We start from the raw sequence: 18905 nt of genomic DNA on the forward strand, positions 1-18905 counted from the left end.
CATGACATCACCCACCTTCAGAAACCAAGACTTATAAATCAAGAGGCGGGACACACCACCAGTGCTTCACCAGAGTCTCTCACTGATTATGTTACCTAGTCATGATTGGATTCAATTCCCTACAGTGTGGAAACAGGCTTTCGGTCCAACAAGTCCACACCGACCCTCCGCAGAGTAACCCACCCAGACCCATTCCCCTACATTTACGCCTTCACCTAATACTATGGACAATTTAGCATAGCCAATTCACCTGACCTGCACATCTTTGTGACTGTAGGAGGAAACCAGAGCACCCAGAGGTAACCCACGCAGACACTGGGAGAATGTTCAAACTCCACACAGATAGTCACCTGAGGCGGGAATTGAACCCGGGTCTCTGGTGCTGTGAGGCAGCAGTGCTAATCACTGTGCCACCATGCTGCCCCAATGGTAATGAAATGTCTGAAAACAAACCTTCCAGCTCAGCGAGCTAACTTACAGACTTATCATCAACCAGAGTCACAAATCTGCTCAAAATTCCCTCTCTTTCTCTCCAACAGTCCATTTCCACAACATTGCCACACAGTGTGACTGCATCCTAAATCTAGCATCAATTCTGGGAACAGAACAGAAATGGCCATTCCCTAAAGAAAGAAATTTCCCAACTTTTGGATTTCCTTGGCACTTTACCCCGATGGTTGGTTGACCAGATGTTGAAACTTTGCAGCGCATTTAATGTTGGAATAGATTGTCCATAATAACTTTGTGCCTTGTCTCTGCACTCACTTCCTTCTCTGATGTCCTGCTTTGTAATGTTACCTGTCACCGTCCCCACCTCAATTCACCCGATAATCAAATATCCTACCCTAACTCTGAATAGAACCACTCACTGGTTTTAAACGGATACCAGATACGACCTGACCAAAGCTGGAAGGATAATTATGGCTCTTGTGTTGTTCATGTGGCTAACATTGGTGCAATGGTCCCAAGTAGTTTATTAAATCACTGGATGTGGGCACCGCTGGTTGGACAAATGTTTATTGGCCTGTCCGTAGTCCCCTTGAGAAGGTGGGGATGAGCTGCCTTCTTGACCCGCCATGTGCTGTGGGTTGACCCACAATGCCCTGAGGGAGGGAATTCCAGGATTCTGACCCAGTGACACTGAAGGAAAGGGATATACTTCCAAGTCGGGATGGTGAGGGACTTGGAGGGGAACTTGCAGGGGGTGGTGTTCCCATGTATCTGCTGCTCCTTGTCCTTCTCGATGGAAGTAGTTGTGGGTTTGGAAGGTGCTGCCTGAGGATCTTTGGTGAGTTTCTGCAGTGCATCTTGTAGATGGTACACACTGCAGCTACTGAGTGTGGGTGGAGGAGGGAGGGGGTGTTTGGGGATGTGGGGCCAATCAAGCGGGAGCTGCTTTGTCCTGGATGGTGTTGAGCTTCTTGAGTGTTTGTTGGAGTTGCCCCCAACCAGGGCAAGTGGGGAGTATTCCCTCCCACTCTTTGGGGAGTCAGGAGGGGAGTTACTCCCAGCCTCTGACCTGCTCTTGTAGCCACTGTGTTTATGTGGTGAGTCCAGTTGAGTTTCTGGTCAATGATAATCCCCAGGATGTTGATAATGGGGGACACAGTGATGGTAACACCATTGAATGTCAAGAGGTGATGATTAGATTGTCTCTTATTGGTGATGGTCATTGCCTGGCACTTATGGAGCACGAATGTTACTTGGCATTTGTCAGCCCAAGCCTGGATATTGTCCGGATCTTTCTGCATTTGAACATGGACTGCTTCAGTATCTGAACATTGTCCAATCATTAGCAAACATCCCCATTTCTGACCTTCTGATGGAGGGAAGGTCATTGAAGAAGCTGAAGGTGGTTGACCCTAGGACACTCCCCTGAGGAACTCCTGCAGAGATGTCCTGGAGCTGAGATGACTGACCTCCAACAATCCCAACATCTTCCTGTGTGCCATGTATGGCTCCAACCAGTGGAGAGTTTGCCCCCGATACCCATTGATTCCAGTTTGCCAGGGCTCCTTGATGCCACACTCGGTCAAATATGACCTAATGTCAAGGGATGTCACTCTCATGTCTGGGGTTTGGCTTTTTTGATCGATGAACTATTGATCTGTCTGGTCCCCTGTTTCTAGTTGAACATGGGGGAATCATTTACAACTGAAAGCTGACAGACTGCCACCTGTTCAAACCTGACCTAGCCACCTCCTGGAGAAGGTTCCTCTTATCCCAACCTCAGTCACAGTTATTCCTCGTGTTTCACCTCTGGCATCTGGGTCCCTAAGTTCCAGAATTTTAGATTAGATTCCCTACAGTGTGGAAACAGGCCCTTCAGCCCAACAAGTCCACACCGACCCTCTGAAGAGTAACCCACCCAGACCCATTCCCCTCTGACTAATGCACCTAACACTACGGGCAGTTTAGCATGGCCAGTTCACCCTGAACTGCACAGCTTTGGAACATGGGAGGAAACCGGAGCACTCGGAGGAAACCCACGCAGACACGGGGAGAATGTGTAAACTCCGCACAGACAGTTGCCCGAAGCTGGAATCGAACCTGGGTCCCTGGTGCTGTGAGGCAGCAGTGCTAATCACTGACCCACCATGAATTCCCTTCCTAAACTTGTCAATTGTCCATCTAACTTTCAGATGGCCCTTAGAACCTACCCCTTTGATGAAGACTTTTGACCATCTACCCTCCTGACTCCTGAAGCAGCCCGATGTTTGTTAGCTTCCACTGTGAGGCGCTCTTGATATGTTTTAATCGCACCGAAGGCACTTTGTAGATGCAGGTTGTTGTTGTTGGTGTGGTTGGGTTAGGGTTCCTGATGAAGGGCTTTTGCCTGAAGCACCGACTCTCCTGCTGCTCGGATGCTGCCTGACCAGCTGTGCTTTTCCAGCACCACGCTTTTGACTGGATCGGTTGTGGCTCTTAGCTGTAGCGAGGGCACCATCTGATTGGCTTCTGAAGATGAAATGTTCAGTTCCAGAGAATGTGAGGCCATTTCTTTGTGAATTTGTATTTTTATTCGATCATCTGGATGTACGTCACAGCTGGCATCGGGTCAAGGGAAGATGATTCTGTTGAAATGTTGGAAAAACTGACAAAGGGAAGGAACTGTGCCACCCTGAGCTGCTCTAGGCCTATACGTGACTCCAGTCCCACACCTACTCTGCCCTTAGCCACCAGTGAGGAGCTCTCAAAATCCACTCATTTTCGGAGCAATTAAAAACAGACATTAAGTGCCAACATCAGGAATAAATTCATTGGAGATAAACTGTAGGAATTTGTTAAAAGTTTCAGTGATTTGTTGACTTTGCTTAAAGCTTTGTGGGAAAGCAAAGAGAAAAACAGGGCCAGGAATTCTTCCTGTGCTCCGTGAGGGAAAGAGATGACCTTATTTGTCGAGAATCTGGAATGATTATAGTGTTTGCTGTGCCAAGTACATGCTTCTGGTAAAGGGTTGAAATTGGAGCCTGACTTTCATAGAATCCCTACAGTGTGGAAACAAGCCGTTCAGCCCATCGAATGGACAACAGCCCTCCAAAGACCTTCCCATCCAGAGTAATACTATCCTTGCAACACTGCATTCCCCATGGCTAACCTACACATTCCTGAACAATATGAGCGATTTCCCACAACCAATCCACCCTGAGCTGCACAAGTTTGGACTGTGGGAGGTAACCCACACAGACACGGGGAGAATGTGCAAAGTCCACACAAACAGTCACCCCGAGGCTGGGATCGAACCAGGGTCCCTGACGCTGGGAGGCAGCAGTGCTAACCACTGAGCCATCGTGCTGGGCCAGAGAGATAGTTACAGAGGGAGTTACTTGGACAAAGACCCAACCAAATTGGTGGGGTAGAGGGCAGCGTCTTACTGTCATTCAGGGTCAGAGTTAGGACAGATCCGGGGGAAGGGGCAGACATGGGGAGGGGTGGGGCACATGGTGGGGCAAGGGGAAGGGGCACTCATGGACGGGGTTGCATGGGGAGGGGTGGGGCACGTGGAGAGGGGACATGGGCAGGGGGCAAAGGAGGGGTGGAGCACGGGGAGGGGTGGCTCAGGGAGGGGAGGGTACAGGGAGGGTGATGAGGCGATTCCCCTCACGTTTTGCCTTGCTCCGACCTGTCCGTCCCGTCTGTGCGAACTTCCCAGCCCCCGGAGGGCCCATATCCCTCCGAACCCTTCCTGTTCATATACCCATCCAGATGCCTCTTAAATGTTGCAATTGTACCAGCCTCCACCACATCCTCTAGCAGCTCATTCCACACACGTACCACCCTCTGTGTGAAAACATTGCCCCTTAGGTCTCTTTTATATCTTTCCCTTCCCTCACCCTAAACCTATGCCCTCTAGTTCTGGACCCGCCCACTCCAGAGAAAAGACCTTGTCTATTTACCCTATCCATGCCCCTCATGGTTTTATAAACCTCTATAAGGTCACCCCTCAGCCTCCAACACTCCCAGCCCCAGCCCGTTCAGCCTCTCCCTGTAGCTCAAATCCTCCAAACCCTGGCAACATCCTTGTAAATCTTTTCTGACAACATCTTTCCGATAGGAAGGAGACCAGAATTACTAATGTCCTGTACAGATGTGTGTGTGTGTGTGTGTGTGTGTGTGTGTGTGTGTGTGTGTGTACACGCCTGAACTATATTATGGGTGTGATATAAATTAAGTTGTTGTTGATTGATCACTGATGGTGAACAGTGTATTGTGAGGAATTAACCAAATCATCCGCCGACATTTCCGCCACCTCCAAACGGACCCCACCACCAGGGATATATTTCCCTTCCCACCCCTTTCCGCCTTCGGCAAAGACCGTTCCCTCCATGACTACCTGGTCAGGTCTACGCCCCCCTACAACCCACCCTCCCATCCTGTCACCTTCCCCTGTCACCTTCCCCTGTCACTGCAGGAATTGCAAAACCTGTGCCCACACCTCCTCCCTCACCTCTATCCAAGGCCTTAAAGGAGCCTTCCACATCCATCAAAGTTTTACCCGCACATCCACTAATATAATTTATTGTATCCGTTGCTCCCGATGCGGTCTCCTCTACATTGGGGAGACTGGGCACCTCCTAGCAGAGCGCTTTAGGGAACATCTCCGAGACACCCGCACCAATCAACCACACTGCCCCGTGGCCCAACCTTTCAACTCCCCCTCCCACTCTGCGGAGGACATGGAGGTCCAGGGACTCCTTTACCGCCGCTCCCTCACCACCAGACGCCTGGAGGAAGAACACCTCATCTTCCGCCTCGGAACACTTCAACCCCAGGGCATCAATGTGGACTTCAACAGTTTCCTCATTTCCCCCTTCCCCCACCTCACCCCAGTTCCAACCTTCCAGCTCAGCACCGTCCCCATGACCTGTCCTACCCTTCCCACCTACCTGCTCCACCCTCCCCTCTGATCTATCACCTCCATCCCCACCCCCATTCACCTATTGTACTCTTTGCTACCTCCCTCCCCCACCATTTATCTCTCCACCCTGGAGGCTCCCTGCCCAAAACGTTGATTTTCCTGCTCCTCAGATGCTGCCTGACCTGCTGTGCTTTTCCAGCCCCAGCTCTGATCTAAACGACAGTGAGGAATGCTTGCTGTTTGTCCTTGTGTTACAGCATTGCCTCTGGACATCACCCTGAACCTCACCCTCCTTTCAAAGGGGAGCTCTCCTGATAGTTGTGGGAGTTGGGAGGTTTCTATGATGGGCTCATATTTGTTTGATTTCCCGCAGATTGACCTGTGCCCAGCTGCCGAACAGAGTCCTGGAGAGTATCAGCATCATCGACACCCCCGGCATTCTGTCAGGAACCAAGCAGAAGGTGACCCGAGGTGAGAACATTTACAATCTCAGCCCGTCCCCACACGGTGTCTCCTCACTGCCCTGCGTACAATGGACACTCACTCACTGTGACTCTGTTGTTTCTCTGTGGACAAACAGGATGACAGCTGTATGTTGTGGGAGTGAGGGCTCCCCCAGTCAGATGCTGAGGAAAGCTCCCTCCACGCGGCTTGACTATGTGCTTTCGCTTCACCACAAAGGGGTCTGACTATCGTGTTCACCTGAACAGTTTCTTACCTGAACCCGTTCCCAATATAGAGAGGGTGCAAACTCCGAGTTTAGTTGGAGGAGGGTCTACCCACGTTCCGGTCAAAACAGGGAAGAAAAGAAAGACTTGCATTGCTATAGCACCTTTCACAACCTTGGGATGTCTCAAGCATTTTAGAGACAATGAAGGGTACCTATACCTATGGAATGGTACAGGTACCTATAGAATGAGGGAGTAGTGAGGAATCTATAGGATGAGCATATTGTGAGGAATCTATAGGATGAGCATATTGTGAGGGATCTATAGGATGAGCATATGGGGAGGAATTTATAGGATAAGGACAAACAGTAGCCCCTTGACATACGAACGACCCTGTTCACAAACAAATCGGTTTACGAACAGGATTGTACGTAAAACTTTGCTTCAACGTACGTACGAAATTCAAGGTACGAACGAAGGTGCGAACGCCAAAAGCCCGTGTGCGACCACGTGGTTTCATTGCTCTGCTTTGCTATGCGCTTGTTGAACGCAAAAGCTCTCGGGCCCCGCGTGATCTCATTCAGTTCGTCTTTGGCGCGTGCGCTGTGAACAGCCGCCCAAGCGTTCTTACGCTATCCGGACAACGGGAAAAATTGATTCAGTTTACAAACTTTGCGGTTCGCGAACCCGGTCCCGGAACGGATTAAGTTCGTAAGTCGAGGCGCTACTGTATTGATGAATCTGTAGGATAACTGTATAGCGAGGGATCGAAAGGCTGAGCACATAATGAGGGATGTACAGGATGTGCACATAATGAGAGATCTATAGGATACACACATTTTGAGGAATCTATAGGATGAGCACATGGTGAGGAATCTTTAGGATGAGATATCTATAGAATGAGGATATGGTGAGGTATCTATAGAATGAGGCGCTATTGGGAATTCTATAGAATTAACAGACAGTTAGGAATCTATGGAATGAGCAGAGAGTGAGGTATATATGGAATGAGAGGGAGTCAGAAATCTATAGAATGAGGAGCTATCCATAGGAAACTAATGAGGACTCTATGGAGGATTTTATTTCAGATAATGGTTAGAATGGATTGCTGAGACAGTGGGGATTAGAAAGTTGGAGGATAATTGAGAGAGTGTGTGAGGCAGAAATGACCATGTGAGCATTGGGCCAGCATTCACAGCTGCTGTGGGGATGTCAGGAGGAATGATCACCTGTCTGATATCAGACCAGCTGCTTGGTGTGAGCTGGGAGATGCTCTCACAATAATCCAGCTCCCCCAGCAGCTGGAACTGGGGCCCTATATCCAGCTGTGTACAGGATAACCCTGTTACTTTTTGCCAATTGGGTGGACCACACAAGGAGAATTCTATCTCATCCTGCCCACTATGACTGTTTTGATCTTTATTGTTGTCACATGTACCAAGATACAGTGTAAAGTATCGTTTTGCATGCAAATCCTACCTTAGATCAGTACCACAGGGTAATAGAACAGAGTATAGTGTTACAGCGACAGAGAAGGTGCAGAGAAAGATTAACTCTAATATACAAGAGGTCTGTTCATAAATCTGATAACAGCAGGGAAGGGGCTATCCTTGAATCTGTCGGCCCGTGTGTTTGAGTTTTTGTATCCTCTGCCCGGTAGAAGAGGGTGGGAGAGATTATAACCGGGGTGGGAGGGTCTTTGATAATGTAGGTTCCTTTCCCGAAACAGTGGGAAGTGTAGATGGAGCCAGTGGACGGGAGGTTGGTTTGTGCGATGGACTGGGCTGTGTTCACAGCTCTCTGTCATTTCTTACCGTCCTGGGCAGAGCAATAATTCGCTCATCAACACCGTCCACACTGTCTCTCATCAAATACTCCCAGGACAGGGACAGCTCAGGGTTAGATACAGAGTAAAACTTCCTCTACACTGTCCCCCCATCAAATACTCCCAGGACAGGGACAGCTCAGGGTTAGATACAGAGTAAAACTTCCTCTACACTGTCCCCCCATCAAATACTCCCAGGACAGGGACAGCACGGGATTAGATACAGAATAAAGCTCCCTCTACATGACCCCATCAAACAGTCCCAGGACAGGGACAGCACGGGGGTTAGATACAGAGTAAAGCTCCCTCTACACCGTCCCCTCATCAAACACTCCCAGGACAGGGACAGCACAGGGTTAGATACAGAGTAAAGCTCCTTCTACAGTGTCCCCATTAACCACTCCCAGGACAGGGACAGCACAGGGTTAGATACAGAGTAAAGCTTCCTCTACACTGTCCCCATTAACCACTCCCAGGACTGGGACAGCACGGGGTTAGATACAGAGTAAAGCTTCCTCTACACTGTTCCCATTAACCACTCCCAGGACAGGGACAGCACAGGGTTAGATGCAGAGTAAAGCTCCCTCTACACAGTTCCATCTGGGTGCTGTATGTGGTAAGGGCAGTGTAGAGGAAGCTCTACCCTGTATCTAACTCCGATGCCTATAACCTGAGAGGGTTTAGTTGTGACACATGAAGTGAAACATGAACAAAGGCTCTGCTTTCCGCTAGTCTCTGAGCAAGGAATGGGAGGATGGGCTTTATCCAAAAAAATCCTTCCTCCCTCCCGCCTTTGAGTCACTGATCCCTCTCCGACAAGGGAACAGCCGGAAGGAGACATCTCAACAAGCTGCAAAATCCTCACTCAGGGTGCAAGCTCATTTCTTGGTTGATTTGACAAAGTAACCATCGTTGCACACAGAGTGACATCAGCTCTCCCACTGCCTGCACTGACTCACTGCACACATTTCAGAAACCCCGATCCAAATTTCCACAGGAATTGGCCAGTCCTTGGCTAGAAACGGTTCTGTAAATGTGAGTAAAGGCTACCACAGGGAGAGGGTCATTCAAGAACAGGAAGATCCCATGCTCAATACCTGACAAATACACGGTGGCTCAGTGGTTAGCACTGCTGCTAGGGACCCGGGATCGATTCCACCCTCGGGTGACTGTCTGTGTGGAGTTTGCACGTTCTCCCCGTGGCTGCTTGGATTTCCTCCGGGTGCTCCGATTTCCTCCCACAGTCCAAAGACGTGCAGGTTAGGGTGGATTGGCTTTGGGAAATTGCCCCATAGTGTTCAGGGATGTGCAGGTTTAGGGACAGGGGTCAGAGTGAGACAGAGACAGGGGTCATTTAGAGAGGGACAGGGATCAGGAGGCAGTTGGAGTGAGAGATGTCTCTATTTATTAAATTTCAGCCTCATAACCACAAACCGTTCCACAGTAATGCTCCCGCGGTGGCTCCACTCCCATCGTCTCTCAGTTTTAGAGGATACTTCATCAGAATCTGAGGATTAGATTAGATTCCCTACAATGTGGAAACAGGCCCTTCGGCCCAACCAGTCCACACTGACCCTCCGAAGAGTAACCCACCCATTTCCCTCTGACTAATGCACCTAACACTATCAGCAATATAGCATGGCCCATTCATCCTGACCTGCACATCTCTCTGGAGTTTATTTTACTTAAAGTGACTTCAGCTCCCACCATCCCTCCCTCCCTCCCTCCCACCAACCCCCGAGAAACACGGCTGGGTTGGTGAAATGGTTGAAAACTGTTTGCCGACCACAAGCAACGTGTCAGAGCAGGAGATGTTGCAGAATCTCTGTGAACAGACGGGATTTGGAGCTGAGCCATTTTCCAGAAACAACAGCTGCCTGGAAAATGGCAAAACACTGAGCTCATTCCAGGAAGGACCCAGCGAGTGAACAGCAGCCTCACTCACTCCCTCACTCCCTCACTCACTCCCACACTCACTCCCACACTCACTCCCACACTCACTCCCACACTCACTCCCTCACTCCCTCACTCACTACCACACTCACTCCCTCACTCACTCCCTCACTCACTACCACACTCACTCTCTCACTCACTCACTACCACACTCACTCACTCCCTCACTCCCTCACTCACTACCACACTCACTCTCTCACTCCCTCACTCACTACCACACTCACTCACTCCCTCATTCCCTCACTCACTACCACACTCACTCTCTCACTCACTCCCTCACTCACTCACTCACTCTCTCACTCACTCTACTTGCTCCTTCATTCACTACCACACTCACTCCCTCACTCACTCCCTCACTCACTCACTACCACACTCACTACCACACTCACTCCCTCACTCACTCCCTCCCTCCCACACTCATTCACTACCACACTCACTCTCTCACTCACTCCCTCGCTCCCTCACTCACTCACTACATCACTCATTACTCACTCACTTTATCACTCACTCAGTACCTCCCTCACCCACTCACTCACTCACTCAGTCCCTCACTCACTCACTCTTTCACTCACTACCTCCCTCACTCACTACATCACTCACTACCTCACTCCCTCATGCACTCACTCCCTCACTCACTCCCTCACTCACTCCCTCACTCACTCCCTCACTCACTCCCTCACTCACTCCCTCACTCATTCACTGACTCACTCACTGACTCCTTCACTCCCTCACTCCCTCATGCACTCACTCCCTCACTCACTCATTCACTCACTCACTCACTGACTCCCTCACTCTCACTGTCTCATGCACTCACCCCCTCACTCACTCACTACCTCACTCACTCCCTCCCTCCCTCCCACGCTCATTCACTACCACACTCACTCTCTCACTCACTCCCTCGCTCCCTCACTCACTACATCACTCACTCACTACATCACTCACTCACTCACTCCCTCACTCACTCACTCTTTCATTCACTACCTCCCTCACTCCCTCATGCACTCACTCCCTCACTCACTCACTCCCTCACTCTCTCATGCACTCACCCCCTCACTCACTCACTACCTCCCTCACTCATGCACTCACTCCCTCCCTCACTCACTCATTCCCTTACTCACTCACTGACTCCCTCACTCTCTCATGCACTCACTACCTCACTCACTACCACCCTCACTCATTCACTCACTCACTCACTCCCTCATTCATTCCCTCACTCACTCACTCACTCATTCCCTCACTACCTCACTCACTCACTCACTCACTCTCTCCCTCACTCACTCACTCACTGACTCCCTCACTCCCTCACTCATTCACACTGACTCATTCACTCACTCATTCACACTTATTCACTCTCACTCTCTCACACTCACTCATCTCTCTGTCACTCACTCACTCATTCATCTCTCACTCACACTCCCTCACTCACTCATCTCTCACTCACTCAGTCACACTCACTCAATTACACTCACTCACTCACACATTCACTCACTCTCACTGAATCATTCACTCGCACTCATTCACACTCACTCACTCGGACACACCAATACACACTCACTCACTCACTTGGACACACTCAGATAAGTTCACTCGGATAAACTCACTCATTCACACACTCACATTCATGGTCACTCGCATTTACACACTCACTCACTCACTCTCACTCACATTCACTCACTCACACTTACTCATGGTCACACTCACTGACATGCACAATGCCTGATCCCGTTCCTATCAATATCCACTTAGTCTGACGCCCCTATCCCCAAACATCGATACGGTGCCCATTTTCAACATGTTTTAAAGAAAAAATGGGTTTATTTCAACAATAGTTTTGCAAGAATCTTAATTTTTCCAGCACTGACCCAGGACAGAGAGAGAGAGAGAGAGAGAGTGAGAGAGAGAGAGAGAGAGAATGTGAGAGCTCCCAGTACTTACCCAGGAGAGAGAGAGAGAGAGAGAGAGAATGTGAGAGCTCCCAGCACTTACCCAGGAGAGAGAGAGAGAATGGGAGTGTTCCCAGCACTGAGCCAGGACAGAGAGAGAGAGAGAGAGAGAGAGAGAGAATGGGAGAGTTCCCAGCACTGACCCAGGACAGAGAGACAGCGGGAGAGTGAGAGAGAGAGAGAGAGAGAGAGAGAATGTGAGAGCTCCCAGTACTTACCCAGGAGAGAGAGAGAGAGAGAGAGAGAGAATGTGAGAGCTCCCAGCACTTACCCAGGAGAGAGAGAGAGAATGGGAGTGTTCCCAGCACTGAGCCAGGACAGAGAGAGAGAGATGGAATGGGAGAGCTCCCAGCACTGACCCAGGACAGAGAGACAGCGGGAGAGTGAGAGAGAGAGAGAGAGAGAGAGAGAGAGAGAGAGCGAGAGAGAGAATGGGAGAGCTCCCAGCACTGACCCAGGACAGAGAGAGTGAAAGAGAGAGAGAGAGAGTGGGAGCATGTTGGACTTTATTGTGAGGGAGTTGTTTATACTTGAGTCTCCCTGCCGTTGTCCTGGCTCTTGGTGAGACCCACACTGGAATACTGAGAGTGGTTTGGAGCTGCCTGTTGAAGGAGGGACCTAATTACATCAGGGGCCATACAGTATAGGTTGACTAGACTGCTCCCTGGGATGGGAGTGTGGTCCTACAATGGGAGGCCGGGGAAACTGGGCTGTTATTGTCTGGGGTTGATGGCAATGTGAGGTGACCAGGTCAGCCATGATCACCTTTAATGGCGGAGCCGGACTGAGGGGCTGAGTGGCCTTCTCCTCTTCCTGGTTCTGATGTTCCCATCGAAACATTGAAACTTCCCTCCGAGTTTGAGGGTGTTGACATTGAGGGGGTTTATTGGGGATTTTAAGGGACGGGTCTCTGGAACATGGGGATCTCGGGGTAAAAGGCCGATGGGTCCGGGCTGAGATGGAGAGAAATGTGTTCACTCGGAATCTTCAGGACCTCCTGTCCCAGAGGGTGGGGGCTCCATACGTGAATATATTTCAGGCTGGGACAGACAGATTTTTGGGGAATTGAGGAGGATGGGCAGTGGACTCGGTGGGGTGGGCAGGGGGAGTAAAGGTTACAATCAGCCACAATTGTATAGAATGATGGAGCAGGCTTGATGGGCTGAAGGGCCTTCTCCTGTCTTTTATATTCTGTCCTGATCCGTCAGTCTGACGGGGAATGGGGGTGGGGGTGGGGAATGGGATACCCCTTGTTCTTGATTCACCTCCATCAGATTGTGGGAGTGATCCAGTAATCTCCGAGAGAGACAGCTCGGGATCAGGGATCACATTGGAGGAACCAGTCTGAGGATCCGATGATTCATTCCCGGGCTCTGGCGAATTTCAGAAATAGAATCACAATCGCAGCCGAAAACACAAATTAAATTAAAATTACAGACTGCAGCCATTCACCTCCCTCCCCCTCAGCAATCAGACATGGAGAACATTCACAGCCTGATGGAGGTCACCATTCAGCACCTTCGCTGAGATACTGTACTGTGGAGGAGGGGGCCTTTAGCATTCAGGGAGAGATAGCTAGATCTACAGGTTGGGGGGTGGGATGGTGATGTGCCAGGGTGGATCTGTATTACAGAGAGTATTCCATCACAGCCTGTTCCATCCTGTCCTCCCCTGTCTTTATTGGTCAGAATATTGAGTACAGGAGTTGGGAGGTCATGTTGCGGCTGTACAGGACATTGGTTAGGCCACTGTTGGAATATTGCCCGCAATTCTGGTCTCCTTCCTATCGGAAAGATGTTGTGAAACTTGAAAGGGTTCAGAAAAGATTTACAAGGATGTTGCCAGGGTTGGAGGATTTGAGCTACAGGGAGAGGCTGAACAGGCTGGGGCTGTTTTCCCTGGAGCGTCGGAGGCTGAGGGGTGACCTTATAGAGATTTATAAAATTATGAGGGGCATGGATAGGATAAATAGACAAAGACTTTTCCCTGGGGTGGGGAGTCCAGAACTAGAGGGCATAGGATTAGGGTGAGAGGGGAAAGATATAAAAGGGACCTCAGGGACAACTTTTTCACGCAGAGGGTGGTACGTGTATGGAATGAGCTGCCAGAGGAAGTGGTGGAGGCTGGAAAAGGTTTCTGGATGGGTATATGAATAGGAAGGGTTTGGAGGGATATGGGCCGGGTGCTGGCAGGTGGGACTAGATTGGGTTGGCATGGGCATATGGATGGGTTGGACCGAAGGGTGTGTTTCCGTGCTGTACAGCTCTATGACTGAGATGCCCCCTCTCTGGGATAGCAAAGGTGGCGAGGTCTGGAACACAGTTTGTCTCCAAAGGTGAAGAAATTGGGAAGTGGTCATTTTAGCAAAAGCCCATTGGCCTGTGGGATGCGATCACTGCTGGTGCTCAGTGTGTTTTTGATCAGCTGTCACTGGCAGCCAGGTGATGGGAGGGAATCCACAAAACACTGAAATTCTAAAGAACCTGGATGTTTGTATTTGCAGTTATAAACTGTGAGCTTTGTTCAGTGTATCCTGTGTACATAATAAACAACGGAAACCTTGTTTTGGGGGAAGTAATGTTACTGAAAGATTCTAATCTCATGTTGAGTGTTTGTTTTCCATGGCTTTGTGTTCCTCCATCTGCTTAAACTCTTTAATGAGATCATTGAGGTTTCAGTGTTCCAAGCATTTAATGCTCTCCTTGTTATCCCTTCTGTAGTCTGCCACACAATATTCAGTGACTTGGAGAGCTGTAAGGACTGTAGGTTCTGGAAACCAGAGACAATATGGTCATAGAGTCATAGAGATGTACAGCATGAAAACAGACCCTTTGGTCCAACCCGTCCATGCCAACCAGATATCCCAACCCAATCTGGTCCCACCTGCCAGCACCCGGCCCATATCCTTCCAAACCCTTCCTATTCATATACCCATCAGATGCCTTTTAAATGTTGCAATTGTACCAGCCTCCACCACTTCCTCTGGCAGCTCATTCCATACACGTACCACTCTCTGTGTGAAAAAGTTGTCCCTGAGGTCCCTTTTATATCTTTCCCCTCTCACCCTAAACCTATGCCCTCTAGCTCTGGACTCCCCCACCCCAGGGAAAAGACTTTAGATGTGAAGGTGGAACAGCACCCCCCCGAACTATTGCCTTTCCTGCTGTTCAGAAGCTGACTGACCTGCTGTGTTTTTCCAGCTTGACAGCTACTGACAGAATAATCAGGACCTGGGACTTTTGATCTTTAAAATCTGCAGCAGGATTATCAGTCGGAGAGGGACATTGTTGGGACTTGCACTGAGGAATTTGGATAGTGAGTGCCTGTGGTTTGATCGGACAAAGCAGAACTTGCCCCAGGCTCCTCCGGGTGTGTCTTAGAATCTGTAGAAGCAGGTCATTCTGCCCATTGAGTCCACACCAACCCTTCAAAGAGCGTCCTGCCCAGACCCACCCCATCCGTGCGTTTACCATGGCTAACCCACCCAGACTACACATTCCTGGAAACTTTAGCACAGTCAATCCTCCCTTAACCTGCACACAGAGTCATAAAGTCATAGAAATGTACAGCACAGAAACAGACCCTTTGCTCCAACCCGTCCATGCCGACCAGATATCCCAACCTAATCTAGTCCCACCTGCCAGCACCCGGCCCATATCCCTCCAAACCCTTCCTATTCATATACCCATCCAAAAGCCTCTTAAATGTTGCAATTGTACCAGCCTCCACCACTTCCTCTGGCAGCTCATTCCATACACGCACCACCCTCTGTGTGAAAAAGTTGCTCCTTAGGTCCCTTTTATATCTTTCCCCTCTCACCCTAAACCTATGCCCTCTAGTTCTGGACTCCCCAACCCCAGGGAAAAGACTTTGTCTATTTATCCTATCCATGCCCCTCATCATTGTATAAACCTCTATAAGGTCACCCCTCAGCCTCCAACACTCCAGGGAAAACAGCCCCAGCCTGTTCAGCCTCTCCCTGTAGCTCAGACCCTCCAACCCTGGCAACGTCCTTGTAAATCTTTTCTCAACTCTTTCAAGTTTCACAACATCTTTCCGATAGGAAGGAGACCAGAATTGCACGCAATATTCCAACAGTAGCCACCAATGTCCTGTACAGCCACAACATGACCTCCCAACTCCTGTACTCAATACTCTGACCAATAAAGGAAAGCATACCAAACACCTTCTTCACTATCCTATCTACCTGTGACTCCACTTTCAAGGAGCTATGAACCTGCACTCCAAGGTCTCTTTGTTCAACAACACTCCCCAGGACCTTACCATTAAGTGTATAAGTCCTGCTAAGATTTGCTTTCCCAAAATGCAATACCTCACATTTATCTGAATTAAACTCCATCTGCAACTTCTCAGCCCATTGGTCCAGATTCTGTTGTAATCTGAGGTAACCCCCTTCGCTGTCCACTCCACCTTCAAGTTTGGTGTCATCTGCAAATGTACTAACTGTACCTTTTGGACTGTGGGAGGAAACCCACACAGACACGGGGAGAATGTGCAGACTCCACACAGACAGTCGCCCAAGGCTGGAATCGAACCTGAGTCCCTGGCGCTGTGAGGCAGCAGTGCTAACCACTGAGCCCCTGTGTCAGGGGAAACCTCAGAAGTTCCCTAATTTACAACACTAGCATGTCACCTTTGACCCCAGAGTCCCTTGCGCAGTGAATGCTGGGCTGAGGTACAAATGGGGCGTTTGGATAGTGAAGGTCTCAGTTTATCCTGAGAGGAGGTGGGATCTGCAGGGTGTCCCTATGGGATTTGGGATGGACCATGGAACCAGCAGCCTCTGTCAGCAGGTGTCTCTGCTTACAGGCAAACATACAAAATAGCTGTGGAAGTAGGCCATTCGGCCCCTCAAATCTGCTTCACCATGCAATCCCTTTAAGGCAGAAGTGTTTATGTTTCAGCCTCCCTTGCCTCCCTTTACTCCCTTTCAGTTCCCATCTCTCCGCCTCGGTCCTAATGACCCCCCTCTGAGGCTGACAGCTCGAAAGACTCTCCACCTTCTGAAAGAAAAACGTGTCTGCTCATCTGTCACAGAGCTGTACAGCACAGAAGCAGACCCTTTGGTCCAACCCGTCCATGCCAAAAAAAGATATCCTAACTTAATCCAGTCTCATTTGCCAGCATTTGGCCCATATTCCTCTAAACCTTTCCTATTCATACACCCATCCAGGTGCCTTTTAAATGTTGTAGTTGTACCAGCCTCCACCACTTCCTCTGGCAGCTCATTCCACACCCTCTGTGTGCAAACGTGGCCCCTCAGGTCCCTTTTAACTCTTTCCCCTCTTATCCCAAACCTATGCCCTTTAGTTCTGGACTTCCCTATCCTGGGGAAAAGACCTTGGCTATTCACCCTATCCAAGGGTGACCCCTCCTTCTTAATCAGCGACCCCTAGTTCCAGACTGACCCAACAGAGGGGCCATCCTTTCCCCATCCACCATGTCCCAGACCATTCAGGATCTGATACACGTCAATCAGATCACCCCCTCACTCTCTAACCCCCAGTGGGGACAAGCCCAGTCTGTCTAATCTTTCCCCATCAAACAACCCCCTCCTTCCAGAGATCAATCCAGTAAACCCCCTCTGTGTGCACCTCCAGTGCATTTACATAGTTCCTTCAATAAGGAAACCAAAATTACACACAGTGTTCACAATGTGGCCTCACCAATGCCCTGGCTAACTGAAGCAGAGTTTAAGGAAGGCAAGCGTTAGGGGTCATCAATATCAGACCATCACAAATAAATCCGACGGGAATTCAAGAGAAATCTCTTTCCCCAGCAAATGGGAAGAAGGTGGGACTTGCTTCCACAGGGAGAGGTCAAAGTGAATAGTATCGACACATTTAAGTGGAAGCTGGATAAACCCATGAAAGGGCAGAGCAACAGCGTGATACTATACGATGAATAGGTAAAGGGAGGTGGCTTATGTAGAGCATATGTAGTGGGCGGCACGGTGGCACAGTGGTTACACTGCTGCCTCACAGCGCCAGAGACCCGGGTTCAATTCCCACCTCAGGCGACTGACTGTGGAGTTTGCACATTCTCCCCGTGTCTGCGTGGGTTTCCTCCGGGTGCTCCGGTTTCCTCCCACAGTTCAAAGATGTGCGGGTCAGGTGAATTGGCCATGCTAAATTGCCCGTAGTGTTAGGTAAGGGGTAAATGTAGGGGTATGGGTGGGTTGCGCTTCAGCGGGTCGGTGTGGACTTGTTGGGCCGAAGGGCCTGTTTCCACACTGCAAGTAATCTAATCTAAAGCATAAAAACCAGCATGGAGTGGATGGGCTGACTGGCCTTTTTCCGAGCTATAAATTCTGTAGAATGCCCTGTAATGTTGTCCATCTACTTGATAAATTACCTGTCTGTCTAACCTCACCTTGGCTGGCAGCACTGTATCTGCTTCCAGCCTGGTTGGAGTTTGGAAGGATATATTCAGACACTCCACCTGCCAACGAACCAGCAGGTCTCTGCGGCTGTGGATTTACCAAGGACCAGCCTCCTGTGCCGGGGAGGATCTGGAACATGACTCTGTCAGTTCGAATACTCTCCTGACTGACATCTCACTTAGTTAAAAATCACACAACACCAGGTTATAGTCCAACAGGTTTATTTGGAAGCACTAGCTTTCAGAGCGCTGCTCCATCTTCAGGTGTTAGTGAAGTATCAGATAGTAAGACACAGAATTTATAGCAAAAGTTTACAGTGGGATGTAACTGAAATTATATATTGAAAAAGACCTGGATTGTTTGTTAAGTTTCTCATCTTTTAGAGTGACCACATTGGTTTTGGTTCTTTCATATGTAAATCGCAAATTTTTTTAAAAAGTTTCATTTTCAAGTGAACTTTAACAATTGGTGTCGTGTTGGCCCAGATAATATATTGAAGGTGTGAACTTCCCTGTTTGAGACTTAGAGTCATAGAGATGCGCAGCACGGAAACAGACCCTTCAGTCCAACTCGTCCACGCCAACCAGATATCCCAACCCAACCTAGTCCCACCTGCCAGCACCCGGCCCATATCCCTCCAAACCCTTCCTATTCATATACCCATCCAGATGCCTCTTAAATGTTGTAATTGTACCATCCTCCACCACTTCCTCTGGCAGCTCATTCCATACACGTACCACCCTCTGTGTGAAAA

General features: G+C 49.5%; 1 protein-coding gene across 1 annotated transcript in view; it reads left to right on the forward strand.

The window, feature by feature from the left end:
* The window catches only part of LOC132836709 (EH domain-containing protein 2-like), a 55126-nt gene that overhangs the window by 3285 nt on the left and 32936 nt on the right, over positions 1-18905 (forward strand). The window contains exon 2 of the mRNA XM_060856113.1: positions 5733-5830. Coding sequence (XP_060712096.1) covers positions 5733-5830 — 98 coding nt within the window. The remainder of the gene's footprint in view (positions 1-5732; positions 5831-18905) is intronic.

The sequence above is a fragment of the Hemiscyllium ocellatum genome, chromosome 47 (assembly GCF_020745735.1).
Source record: "Hemiscyllium ocellatum isolate sHemOce1 chromosome 47, sHemOce1.pat.X.cur, whole genome shotgun sequence".
Lineage (NCBI taxonomy): Eukaryota > Metazoa > Chordata > Chondrichthyes > Orectolobiformes > Hemiscylliidae > Hemiscyllium > Hemiscyllium ocellatum.